Raw genomic sequence first — 13270 nt, 5'->3', positions numbered from 1 at the left:
AAGGAAAGGTATATGTATGTTAAGGCAAAGCTTGTAAGGAGTAAATGGAAAGAGAAGTCTGTATCTATAGAACAAAGATGGGTACATCTGAAGACTACAAAGGAAGAGAGGAAGGTAGCATGTTGGAAATAAAATGCCTAAGGACAAATTGTGGTGTGAGACAGATTGATCATCTAAGGAATGGCTGAGGTGTTATAGTAAGCACAGACTGATCAATATTGCCACCAAGGTGTGCCAAATAGGTTTAGGCACATGAAGAGGTTGTAAGAAGAATGAATGGCTACACGGATATCTGTGTCAATACTGGAAAAGTAAGGTGGGAGGGAGAGAAAATGGAAAAAACAAATGCACAGGAGGCCTTAGGGTATCAGGGCCTGCCTGAACATTTAGGAGAGCGAGAGACATGCATTCGATAAAATGAATTGGATCAGTATGGTATACAGGGGTAATATGCTGTCTATTGGGTGACACGCAGCAGGTGAATTAAAGATAAATCATGGAGAGGCCTGTAGGGTTTGGCTGGAGATGTTGGGCTCTGATTTTGGTGCATTATTCATGACAGCAACACTCTGGATGTGTACAAGTCAGGCCACTGTTCAATTAATCCTGATACTACCTCACTAAAGTGGATAAGGTAATTGAATATATTTCATCTAATGCACACAAGGGTCACCTGGAGCACTCTAGATGAACTGTCCTCTGTCCATTTGCCCATCCTCATAACACTCCACCTGGTTCACCCAACCCATGTAGCCATCAAAAAGCCTTACACAAAGCAGAGTAAAAGCAGACTGGCCACTTTTTAACAAAGCCCATAGAATTAAACCCCCACAACTTAAGCATAGGAAATCTTACATCCCTATATGAGGAAATCTAACACTACATCAACATCATTAATCATGCCAGTTAAAAGCACACACCACAAGAAATAGGTAGATATATGACCTAACTTGTCCCCACATATTGCTGACTTCATATAACAGAGAAACAAACTCAGACAAAACCACACAGAAACCACAGAATGAATCTAAACTTTAAACAGCACCATCACTAACATTTTCACCAACAGGCAAACTGCAGACTGAACTCCTTCCTCAACATGATAAACCACAATATTTAAAGATGATCCACACTTGCTACACCAACTCACAGGAGTCTTGAAAAACCTTACAGAAACAACTACCCATTCACTTTTACATCCAAGTGATATAAACAATGCAATCAAAGCCTTGAAGAATTTTCTTCCAACTATTGACCCCAACAACATACCAAACCTTCACATAACACAATATGGCCTGGTTGCAATCCAAGCAATTAGAGTAAAATATATCCAACTACACCTGGCTACAGAACAAAATTCCTAACATCTGGAACCTTCCAATATAATACCAATCTAAAAACCCTCCACACCACCCAAGTATCCCACTTCCTACTGCTTTGTCATTTCTGTTTTCACTATCCAAACTCAAACTCTTCGGAAAACTGATCCTCAACAAAATCAAGCAAAACATTACACTCTCACATATATGTGATAACACACATGAGAGAAGAGGATCCAGAAGTGATCAGTCTGAACATATGATAATACACCTGAGGGAGAGGATCCAGTTGTGAGGGTCTGCACACATATATATGATAACACACCTCAGTGGAGAGGATCCAGCCATGATCAGTGATGCGACTTTCCAGGATGGTGACAAGCTCTGGAAGGCGCTTTTTGACCTTCTCAGCCATGGCAGTCTGCAGCTTCTCATCCTGACGTACCCTGGAAAGAACATACCCACTTGCAGTTCACCTATCATACCAAGACTGTGGGGGTCGATGCCCTTAACTTGACTGTTGCTTTAATTATATTGTGGAAGTAATGGCATACAGTGTACACATGATTATGTTGTCTAGTTTGTGCTAAAGGGTTCAACATTGCTCTAAAAGGTGGAAATAATTTAATTTCTGGACAAATATCTTCCTGGTTGTTAGCTAGAGAGCAGTGGATAATGACCATGGTAGTCTGTGCAGCAGTTGGGGGCAGTGGCTATGACCATGACAGTCTCTGTGCAGCAGATGGGGGCAGTGGCTACTGACCATGATAGTCTATGTGCAGCAGATGGAAATAGATAAGTAAATGGAACTCGCTTTAGAATTAGAATGGAAACAGATTTTGTTGGTTAATAAAGTAAGAATATAATGGAAATGGATTGACGCATACTTCACAGAGGAAAACCACAGGTTATGTAGCAGTGATGCTGCTCAAGAGAAAGCCTGGGATGAGGGATCCCAAATGGGACTAAGTCTTAAGAGGGAAACAATGATTAACTTGATCAATGATTCAATGAAAACAAGCAACAAAGGTAAGGGGAATCATAGGTTTAAAAGGAAATGAAAGTTATTTACAAGTAGACGTCGTCTAGACCTAACTGGTCGAGAATTTCAACCTCCAAAGTAGTCGAGAATCTTGGCCTCCTAACTGGTCGAGAATTAAACTGTGATATTTGTAACAGCCTTTAGTTCCTTCATGACACCAGGAAGGACAACTTTAAAAATAACCTAATATTTCTGGCAAGTGACACTTACGACACTTGGATGAAAATTCCTGACAAAATGGTGCCAATTACTTGCATTCTCTGAAAGCACTTTAATCTATAATTCCTAAGAACACTTTAACCTACTGTATTGTTGACTGATTGGTAAGGTTATTTAATGTATGTATGACTCATGGTGAGGTGCCTGAGGATTGGCGGAATGCTTGCACAGTGCCATTGTACAAAGGCAAAGGGGACAAAAGTGAATGCTCAAATTACAGAGGTATAAGTTGTTGAGTATTCCTGGGAAATTATATGGGAGGGTATTGATTGAGAGGGTGAAGGCATGTACAGAGCATCAGATTGGGGAGGAGCAGCGTGGTTTCAGAAGTGGTAGAGGATGTGTAGATCAGGTGTTTGCTTTGAAGAATGTATATGAGAAATACTTAGAAAAGCGAATGGATTTGTATGTAGCATTTATGAATCTGGAGAAGGCATATGATAGAGTTGACAGTGATTCTCTGTGGAAGGTATTAAGAATATATGGTGTGGGAGGCAAGTTGTTAGAAGCAGTGAAAAGTTTTTTATCGAGGATGTAAGGCATGTGTACATGTAGGAAGGGAGGAAAGTGAATGGTTCTCAGTGAATGTTGGTTTGCGGCAGGGGTGCGTGATGTCTCTATGGTTGTTTAATTTGTTTACGGATGGGGTTGTTAGGGAGGTGAATGCAAGAGTTTTGGAATGAGGGGCAAGTATGCAGTCTGTTGTGGATGAGAGAGCTTGGGAAGTGAGTCAATTGTTGTTTGCTGATGATACAGCGCTGGCAGATGATTCGGGTGAGAAACTGAAGAAGCTGGTGACTGAGTTTGGTAAAGTGTGTGAAAGAATGAATAAGAGCAAGGTCATTAGGTTCAGTAGGGTTGAGGGATAGGTCAATTGGGAGGTAAGTTTAAATGGAGAAAAACTGGAGGAAGTGAAGTGTTTTAGATATCTGGGAGTGTATTTGGCAGCGGATGGAACCATGGAAGCGGAAGTAAATCATAGGGTGGGGGAGGGGGTGAAAGTTCTAGGAGCGTTGAAAAATGTGTGGAAGTCGAGAACGTTATCTTGGAAAGCAAAAATGGGTATGTTTGAAGGAATAGTGGTTCCAACAATGTTATATTGTTGCGAGGCGTAGGATATAGATAGAGTTGTGCAGAGGAGGGTGGATGTACTGGAAATGAGATGTTTGAGGACAATACACAGTGTGAGGTGGTTTGATCGAGTAAGTAATGAAAGGGTAAGAGAGATGTGTGGTGTTTAAAAAGAGTGTGGTTAAGACAGCAGAAGAGGGTGTTTTGAAATGGTTTGGTCACATGGAGAGAATGAGTGAGGAAAGATTGACAAAGAGGATATATGTGTCAGAGGTGGAGGGAACGAGGAGAAGTGGCAGACCAAATTGGAGGTAGAAAGATGGAGTGAAAAAGATTTTGAGTGATTGGAGCCTGAACATGCAGGAGGGTGAAAGGCGTGCAAGGAATAGAGTGAATTGGAACGATGTGGTATACCGGGGTCGACGTGCTGTCAATGGATTGAACCAGGGCATGTGAAGCGTCTGGGGTAAACTAAGAAAAGTTTTGTGGGGCCTGGATGTGGAAAGGGAGCTGTGGTTTCAGTGCATTATACATGACAGCTAGAGACTGAGTGTGAACGAATGTGGCCTTTGTTGTCTTTTCCTAGCGCTACCTTGCGCACATGCTGGGGGAGGGGCTGTCATTTCATGTGTGGCAGGGTGGTGACGGGAATGAATAAGGGCAGACAGTATGGATCATGTACGTGTATGTATATGTCTGTGCGTGTATGAATATGTATACGTTGAGATGTATAGGTATGTATATGTGCGTGTGTGGACGTGAATGTATATACATGTGTATGTAGGTGGGTTGGGCCATTCTTTCGTTTGTTTCCTTGCGCTACCTCGCTAACGCGGGAGACAGCGACAAAGTATAATAATTAGAAATGCTTTAACCTACAATTCTTGAGAGGACTTTAACCTATAATTCCCGACTAACCTACAATCCTGATAGCACTTTAACCTATAATTCCTAACATCACAAACTCACACTCTTCATAGCAATTAGTTAGTGTTTATAACCTTCCTTACTGAAATCAATCTAGTTTGTGTTTTAAACCAAGAGAAAGATTTCTGACTTTATTTACTTGATCTTTAACACATACTTATGTAAAAATAAAGCTCATTTTAATAAACTCTACCTCATTGTAAATCATGATTAAAACATTTCAATAATAGGGGTGATATAAGATACCTAAACTTATACTTACTGTCAAAATCCACAACGGTGATACGTAACGCATCGAGGATAAAGTTAAAATTGTATTCCAAAAAGCAATGGACAGAACGACCTATCAAAAACAGTTGCCTCACCTCGGGCACTAAGCCATTAATCTACATCATAATTCATTCCTAATACGTCTGTACCTTTACTGTTTCATTCGCACCTAAGCACCTTTCACGTATGTATCTAATGTGGGAACATACGTATATCAGCTGTCTGCCCAGAGTCCCTTACGTTCCCAGGGATTGCCTAACACCCTAATGACGTAGCCATTGACTGGGTGACAACCTATGACCTCAACTGATCTAATAATCCTAAGAATGTGTTTGGTGGCTCATCCCACACATCTGCACCTGCAGTATTAACCCCTGACACCCACACTCGAGGTCGACGGCAGCAGATTAGAAGCTGCAGCTGTAATTATAGATGACTTGACCCTTTCCATAAGTCGTGCCGCTCTTACGAACTTAACCTCAAGTCCACCAACAGGAGAAAGGTCAGAATCTTGCGACATTCGGCTTCAACGTCTCTAATTCCCTTTAGGAATAGCTACACCTCCTAGACCTGACCTCACCGCCTCTTAAATACCCGGGTGTCACCGAAGCATGTCCCAAGTGCCGCCAAGAAAGGCACCAGTGCATTGATCGTCCAGACCGGTTCCCCTGGGTTCTGGAGATGCTCTTCCAACCGTGTTGTGCCACAGTGCGGGATCTATGCACACATGCGAGACACAGATTAACAACTAGTCTGGTCCCCCGGTAGGAAACACGGAACGGGCCGCCTATTGGTAAGGGCCCGTGTCGTACTGCGCCACGACAACCATCAACAACGAAGCAAGTCAGTTAGGTAGGTGACTCACCACCAGACAACAAGTGTACCACTCCGGTACCTGAAGTCTTGGTGATGTGACGCCACACTCAAGCCGCCCTTAGGAAGTCTCCGTCAGTAGATGTCCCAACGTGACTCCTGACGTTTCATCTTCCTGGCAGGTGTCATTGTGGTGTCTCAACTCCGACGTCCACCTTCGCCAGGAATCGCGTGGGACATCGTGACACGAGCAGCAACTATGACAACTAGGGACCTACGGCCACGCCCGCGGCACTCCTGCATCCCTACCGCCTCTTCAGGAGCCTCCTGCAACCCAGGCACACACCGACAGCCGCAACACACTCCAGGAGCCGCGATACGGGCCACACCCACCTCCTCCTACAGGAGCTGCACGTTGACTGGGCAGCCAGGCACTTCTCCCCCGTGTTGCTGCTTCATTTGGCATCCTCACCAGCACCACAGGACTCCTACCTGCCAAACCTGTCTTGTGTTACTACACCTACCTTACTGTACCTCTTCTTCACCACAATCCTGCACCTTCAGTAGCTCATTGTCCTTTGTTACCTCACTAGGTATATCTAATAAAGCATTGTTGTTGTTGCTTAACGTGTTTCCAATCTCTCTCTCAGTTGTTCCACGCCAATAAATCCTAGTCAAAACAGCCCGTTAAACTAGACTAAGAGCGAGTCAACTGCTTGACTAACATACCGCGGTGATACCAGGGCATTTAAGAAGCGGCGAGGTCAGGTCTGGGAGGGATAGCTATTCCCAACGGGAACGAGAGAAGTCTGAAGCCAAAGGTCAATGGCGACGTCATTCAGGTGACCTTGGGTCACCACACACTCATGGTACGATGATAAGAAAGTACACGTAACTTATGTAGTAAAGGTTCTCCTTCCACGGGCCGGTAGTGGCGCTTGTGGATGTGGCGAGCTCCGGCAGCCCTTAATCATAGATAACGCGGCTGAACAAACCATGTTATCACTAGCTATATCCTGTACCCACGCTCAGACAGGCAAGTCGCCAGCCTGACATACTGTACACAGAACCCAACAGCATCAGAACCAAGGAAAACAGCCCAGCTGCCTCTCTGGGAAGCGCCTCAGCAGTCTAAAAATCGTCAGTAGCCTATGGTTAACATACTCCAGCGAGACGCTCGCTCATGATAGCTAGGGATGAAATCAATTTTCAAGGGGTCCAGCAGCAGCCTCTATGCTTACCTTACTTACCCGTTATTCTTTTAGAGACATGTGGTATTCATTGAAGTGAAAACAAAATGTAATCTCACACAAAGATATCGAATTAACCCAGCTTGATTTTACGTGACCATCGCATAAGCAACGACACTGGGTTACAAATCTTGACATAACGAGTTTTTTACGTAATACATGAGCTGACTTACACTCTACTTTTAAAGACAAGAGTATCATACACGTTGACTTCAATGAACCGTCCTTTCAAGTCAAGGAATGATCCATCAGTCTGCAACACACTTTTTATACCGGGAAGAGAACCCCAGGGCAGTGAGGGCTAGAGGAAGACAAACATCTATTCATTAACTACTTTTTCGTCGGCAGTTTAACTAATGAATATCATGGGTTTCTTAAGACTTTTTCTGTGTCATTCTCATAAAAACTCTCATAAAAGCTGTGCTTATCTTCGTCCAGGGCAAGTCTCGCGTTCAACTGACGCAACACAAGACGTATCTTTGTCCTCACGTTGCTGGTTGCGTCTTAACCCCTAACCTTTCTAATGAAGGTTTAAAAAGTGTTCACCCATGGGAGTCTGTGATGTGGCCCAGATCTCTCACCAACACTCCAGCAGGAGGGAGAGGTGGAGTAAGTGGAGTAATTTTGGGACGGACTGGGACAGGGAGGAGAGGAGGTAGGTCTGACATTTCTGGGACAATGACCCGGGGTTGGGTGGATGACTTTTCATTTTCTGATGTAGATACTTTTTAATAATAATAATAATAATAATAATAATAATAATAATAATAATAATAACATAACTTTTTATTATTATTATTACTATTATTATTATTATTATCATTATTATTATTATTATTATTATCATTATTATTATTTTTTTTTTTTTTTTTTTTTTTACTTTGTCGCTGTCTCCCGCGTTTGCGAGGTAGCGCAGGGAAACAGACGAAAGAAATGGCCCCCCCCCCCCCATACACATGCATATACATACACACGTCCACACACGCAAATATACATACCTACACAGCTTTCCATGGTTTACCCCAGACGCTTCACATGCCCTGATTCAAACCACTGACAGCACGTCAACCTCGGTATACCACATCGATCCAATTCACTCTATTCCTTGCCCTCCTTTCACCCTCCTGCATGTTCAGGCCCCGATCACACAAAATCTTTTTCACTTCATCTTTCCACCTCCAATTTGGTCTCCCACTTCTCCTCGTTCCCTCCACATCCGACACATATATCCTCTTGGTCAATCTTTCCTCACTCATTCTCTCCATGTGCCCAAACCATTTCAAAACACCCTCTTCTGCTCTCTCAACAACACTCTTTTTATTTCCACACATCTCTCTTACCCTTACGTTACTTACTCGATCAAACCACCTCACACCACACATTGTCCTCAAACATCTCATTTCCAGCACATCCACCCTCCTGCGCACATCTCTATCCATAGCCTACGCCTCGCAACCATACAACATTGTTGGAACCACTATTCCTTCAAACATATCCAATTTTGCTTTCCGAGATAATGTTCTCGACTTCCACACATTCTTCAAGGCTCCCAGGATTTTCGCCCCCTCCCCCATCCTATGATCCACTTCCACTTATTATTATTATTATTATTATTATTATTATTATTATTATTATTATCATTATTATTATTATTATTATTACTACTACTACTACTACTACTACTACTACTACTACTACATAATCGCTGTTTCCCGCGTCAGTGAGGAAGCGCCAGGAAACAGACGAAGAATGGCTCATCCACTCATATCCACATACATACACATAAACACCATATACGCACATATACATACGTATACATATTAACATATACATACATATACATATACATACACAGATATATACATTTATAAGCATGTACATATTCGCACTTGCCTTCATCCATTCTGTCGCTACCCCGCCCCACAGGAAACAGCATCGCTATCCCCTGCTTCAGCGAGGTTCCGCCAGGAAAACAGACAAAAAAGACCACATTCGTCCACACACAGTCTCTAGCTGTCATGTGTAATGCACCGAAACCACAGCTCCCTATCCACATCCAAGCCTCATAGACCTTTCCATGGTTTACCGCAGACACTTCACATGCCCTGGTTCAGTCCACTGACGGCACGTCGACCCCGGCATACCACACCGTTCCAATTCATTCTATTCCTTGTACGCCTCTCACCCTCTTCTATTTCAGGCCCAGATCACTCGAAATCTTTTTCACGCCATACGCCATTTCACTTCCTCCTCTAATATGATCTCCCACTTCTTGTTCCCTCCACCTCTGACACATACATCCTCTTTGTCAACCTTTCCTCACTCATTTTCTCCATATGTCCAAACCATTTCAACACACCCTCTTTTGCTCTCTCAAACACACTCATTGTATTACCACATCTTTCTTACCCTTTCATTACTTACTCGATCAAACCACCTCACACCACATTTTGTCCTCAAACATCTCATTTGCAACACACCCACCATACTCCGTACAACACTGTCTGTAGCCCATGCCTCGCAACCTTACAACATTCTTAAAACTACTATTCCTTCAAACATATCCATTTTCGCTCTCCGAGATAACGTTTCACCGCTTCCAGAACCTTCGCTCTCTCCCCAACCCTTAGACTCAATTCCACTTCCATTCGCTGCTAAGTCCACTCCCAGATATCTGAAACACTTCACTTCCTCCAATTTTTCTCCACTCAAATTCATATCCCAACTAACTCGTCCCTCTACCCTACTGAACCAAATTACCTTGATATACATATTTATTCTCAATCTACTTTAACACACTTTTCTAAACTCAGTCACCAACTTCTGCAGCTTCTCACTCGAATCAGCTACCAGTGCTGTATCATAGGCGAACAGCTAACTCACTTCCCAGGCCTTCTCATCCCCAACAGAATGCATACTCGCCCCTCTCTCCAAAACTTGCATTTACCTCCCTAACCACCCCATCCATAAACAAATTAAACAACCATGGGGACATCACACACCCCTGCCGCAAAACGAACTTCACTGGGAACCAATCACTCTCCTCTCCTTCTACTCGTAAAGATGCCTTACACCCTTGATAAAAACTTTTCACTGCTTCTAGCAGCTTACCTCCGACACCGTTTATTCTTAAGACCTTCCACAAAGCTTCTCTAACCACCCTGTCATATGCCTTCTCCAGACCAATGAATGCCACATACAAATCCATCTGCTTCTCTAAGTATTTTTCACACATATTCTTCAAAGCAACACCTGATCCACATATCCTCTACCACTTCTGAAACCACACTGCTTCTCCCTAGTCTGTGCTCTGTACATGCTCTCTCTCTCAATCACTATCCTCCTATACAATTTTCCAGGAATGCTCAGCAAATTTATGCCTCTGTATTTTGAACACTCACCTTTATCCCCTTTGCCTATGTACAGTGGCACTATGCATGAATTCCGCCAATCCTCAGGCACTTCACTATGATCCATTCATACACCGAACATCCTTACCAAGCAATCAACAACACAGTCACTCCATCTCTTAATAAATTCCACGGCAATACCCTCCAAACCCGCCACCTTGCCGGATTTCATCTTCTGCAAGCTTTCACCACCTCTTCTCTCTTCACCAAACCACTCTCCCTGACTCTCTCACTTTGCACACCACCCCAACCAAGACACCCTATATCTGCCACTCTATCTTCAAATACATTCAAAAACCTTCAAAATACTCACTTCATCTCCTCCTCACTTCATCACTACCTGTTATCAGTTCCCCACTTGCCCCCTTCACCGGTTCCCATTTGTTCTCCTGTCTTACGCACGTTATTTACCTCCTTCCAAAATATCTTTTTACTCTACAAAAAGTTTAATGATACTCTCTTACCCCAACTCTCATTTGCCCTTTTTTTCAACCCTTGCACCTTTTTCTTGACCCCCTGCCGCTTACTCTTATACATCTCCCGGTCATTTGCACTCCTTCCTTGTCAATATCGTCCAAACGCCTCTCGTTTCTCTTTCACTAACGACTTTACTTCTTCATCCCACCATTCACTACCCTTTCTAATCTGCCCATCTCCCACCTTTCTCATGCCACATGCATCTTTTGCACATGCCATCAATGCTTCCCTACATACCTCCCATTCCTCACCAGCTACCCTTACGTCATTTTCTCTCACTTTTCGCTATTCTTCACTCAATCTCTCCTGTTACTTCTTCACACGTCTCCTTTCCAAGCTCATTTACTCTCATCATTCTCTTCTCCCCGAAATTCTCTCTTCTTTTTTGAAAACCTCTTCAAATCTTCACCTTCTCCTCCAAGACAGTGGTCAGACATCCCACCACCTGCCCCTCTCAGCATATTAACTTCCAAAAGTCTCTCTTTTACACCCCTATCAATTAACACGTAATCCAATAATGCCATTGACCATCTCTTCTACTCATATACGTATACTTCTGAATATCTCTCTTTTTAATCAAGGCATTCCCAATCACCAGTCTTTTTTCAGTAAACAAATCCACAAGCTCTACACTATTTCCATCCACAACACTGAATACCCCATGCACACCAATTATACCTCAGCTGTCACATTACTCACCTGTGCATTTAAATCAACCATCACTATAACCCGGTCTCGTGCATCAAAACTGCTAACACACTCACTCAGCTGCTCCCAAAACACTTGCCTCTCAAGAGCTTTCTTCTCATGATCAGGTGCATAAGCACAAATAATCATCCATCTCTCTCCACCCACTTTCAGTTTTAACCAATCAATCTAGAATTTACTCCTTTACACTCTATCACACATTCCCTATACTCCTACTTTAGGAGTATTGCTACTCTTTCCTTAGCTCCTGTCCTCTCACCAACCCCTAACTTTATTCCCAAGACTTTTCTCATCCATTCTTCCCATTTACCCTTAAGCTTCGTTTCAATCAGAGCCAGAACATCCAGGTTTCCTTCCTCACACATACTGCCTATCTGATCCTTCGAAGAGGATGAGCACCCGCCGCTTGACTCCTCCTTCTGTTTCGTCTTTTAGAAACTGAATAATAATAATAATAATAATAATAATAATAATAATAATAATAATAATAATAATATCCTTATTACACAAAAATGAAGTTTTTCTAAGCACTATGGATGACATATTTCATGAACTCTCTTGCTTTCAAGTCGATTGATGTATATAGATTTTATATGAAAATAAAAAAAATGCAGGACTAACTAAATCTCAAGTCTCCCACGAGCCACGTACATATTGAGTGTGTGTGAGGTCATATGAATAATTTATACACCTTCGGGTAGTTGGCATTTTTCAGTTGTTCAAATGTACCGTGACACTGACGGTTTTAATGACCCTGCCAGCTGGTAGGCCTACAACCTAAACCTGGCAGTTGGTAGGTCTACAACCCAAACCTGGCAGTTGGTAGGTCTATAACCAATACCTGGCAGTTGGTAGGTCTACAACCTGAACATGGCAGTTGGTAGGTCTACAACCTAAACCTTGCAGCTGGTAGGTCTACAACCTAAACCTGGCAGTTGGTAGGTCTACAACCTGAAACTGGCAGCTGATAGGTTAACAACCTGAACCTGGCAGTTGGTAGGCCTACAACCTGAACCTGCCAGCTAGTAGGTCTACAACTTAAACCTGGCAGTTGGTAGGCCTACAACCTAAACCTGGCAGTTGGTAGGTCTACAACCTAAACCTGGCAGTTGGTAGGCCTACAACCCAAACCTGATAGTTGGTAGGCCTACAACCCAAACCTGGCAGTTGGTAGGCCTACAACCTAAACCTGGCAGTTGGTAGGTCTACAACCTAAACCTGGCAGTTGGTAGGTCTACAACCTAAACCTGGCAGTTGGTAGGTCTACAACCTAAACCTGGCAGTTGGTTGGACCACAACCTAAACCTGGCAGTTGGTAGGCCGACAACCTAAACCTGGCAGTTGGTAGGCCTACAACCTAAACCTGGCAGTTGATAGGCCTACAACCTAAACCTGGCAGTTGGTAGGTCTACAACCTAAACCTGGCAGTTGGTAGGTCTACAACCTAAACCTGGCAGTTGGTAGGCCTACAACCTAAACCTGGCAGCTGATAGGCCTACAACCTAAACCTGGCAGTTGGTTGGACCACAACCTAAACCTGGCAGTTGGTAGGCCGAAACCTAAACCTGGCAGTTGGTAGGCGTACAACCTAAACCTGGCAGTTGATTGGCCTACAACCTAAACCTGGCAGTTGGTAGGTCTACAACCTAAACCTGGCAGTTGGTAGGTCTACAACCTGAACCTGGCAGTTGGTAGGTCTACAACCTAAACCTGGCAGTTGGTAGGTCTACAACCGAAACCTGGCAGTTTAGGTAGGCATTAGTA

The 13270-nt window shown here is 43.3% G+C and overlaps 1 protein-coding gene across 6 annotated transcripts in view; it reads right to left on the bottom strand.

Annotated features, from left to right (window-relative positions):
- The window catches only part of LOC139765003 (hematopoietic prostaglandin D synthase-like), a 205735-nt gene that overhangs the window by 170947 nt on the left and 21518 nt on the right, over positions 1-13270 (bottom strand). For all 6 annotated transcript variants that reach the window (XM_071692058.1, XM_071692056.1, XM_071692060.1 and 3 more), the window contains exon 4: positions 1645-1765. In XM_071692058.1, the coding sequence (XP_071548159.1) occupies positions 1645-1765 (121 nt within the window). The remainder of the gene's footprint in view (positions 1-1644; positions 1766-13270) is intronic.

The sequence above is a fragment of the Panulirus ornatus genome, chromosome 52, assembly GCF_036320965.1.
Source record: "Panulirus ornatus isolate Po-2019 chromosome 52, ASM3632096v1, whole genome shotgun sequence".
NCBI lineage: Eukaryota > Metazoa > Arthropoda > Malacostraca > Decapoda > Palinuridae > Panulirus > Panulirus ornatus.
The sequence above is the reverse complement of the archived record's forward strand: the minus strand, read 5'-3'. Positions and strand labels throughout refer to the sequence as shown.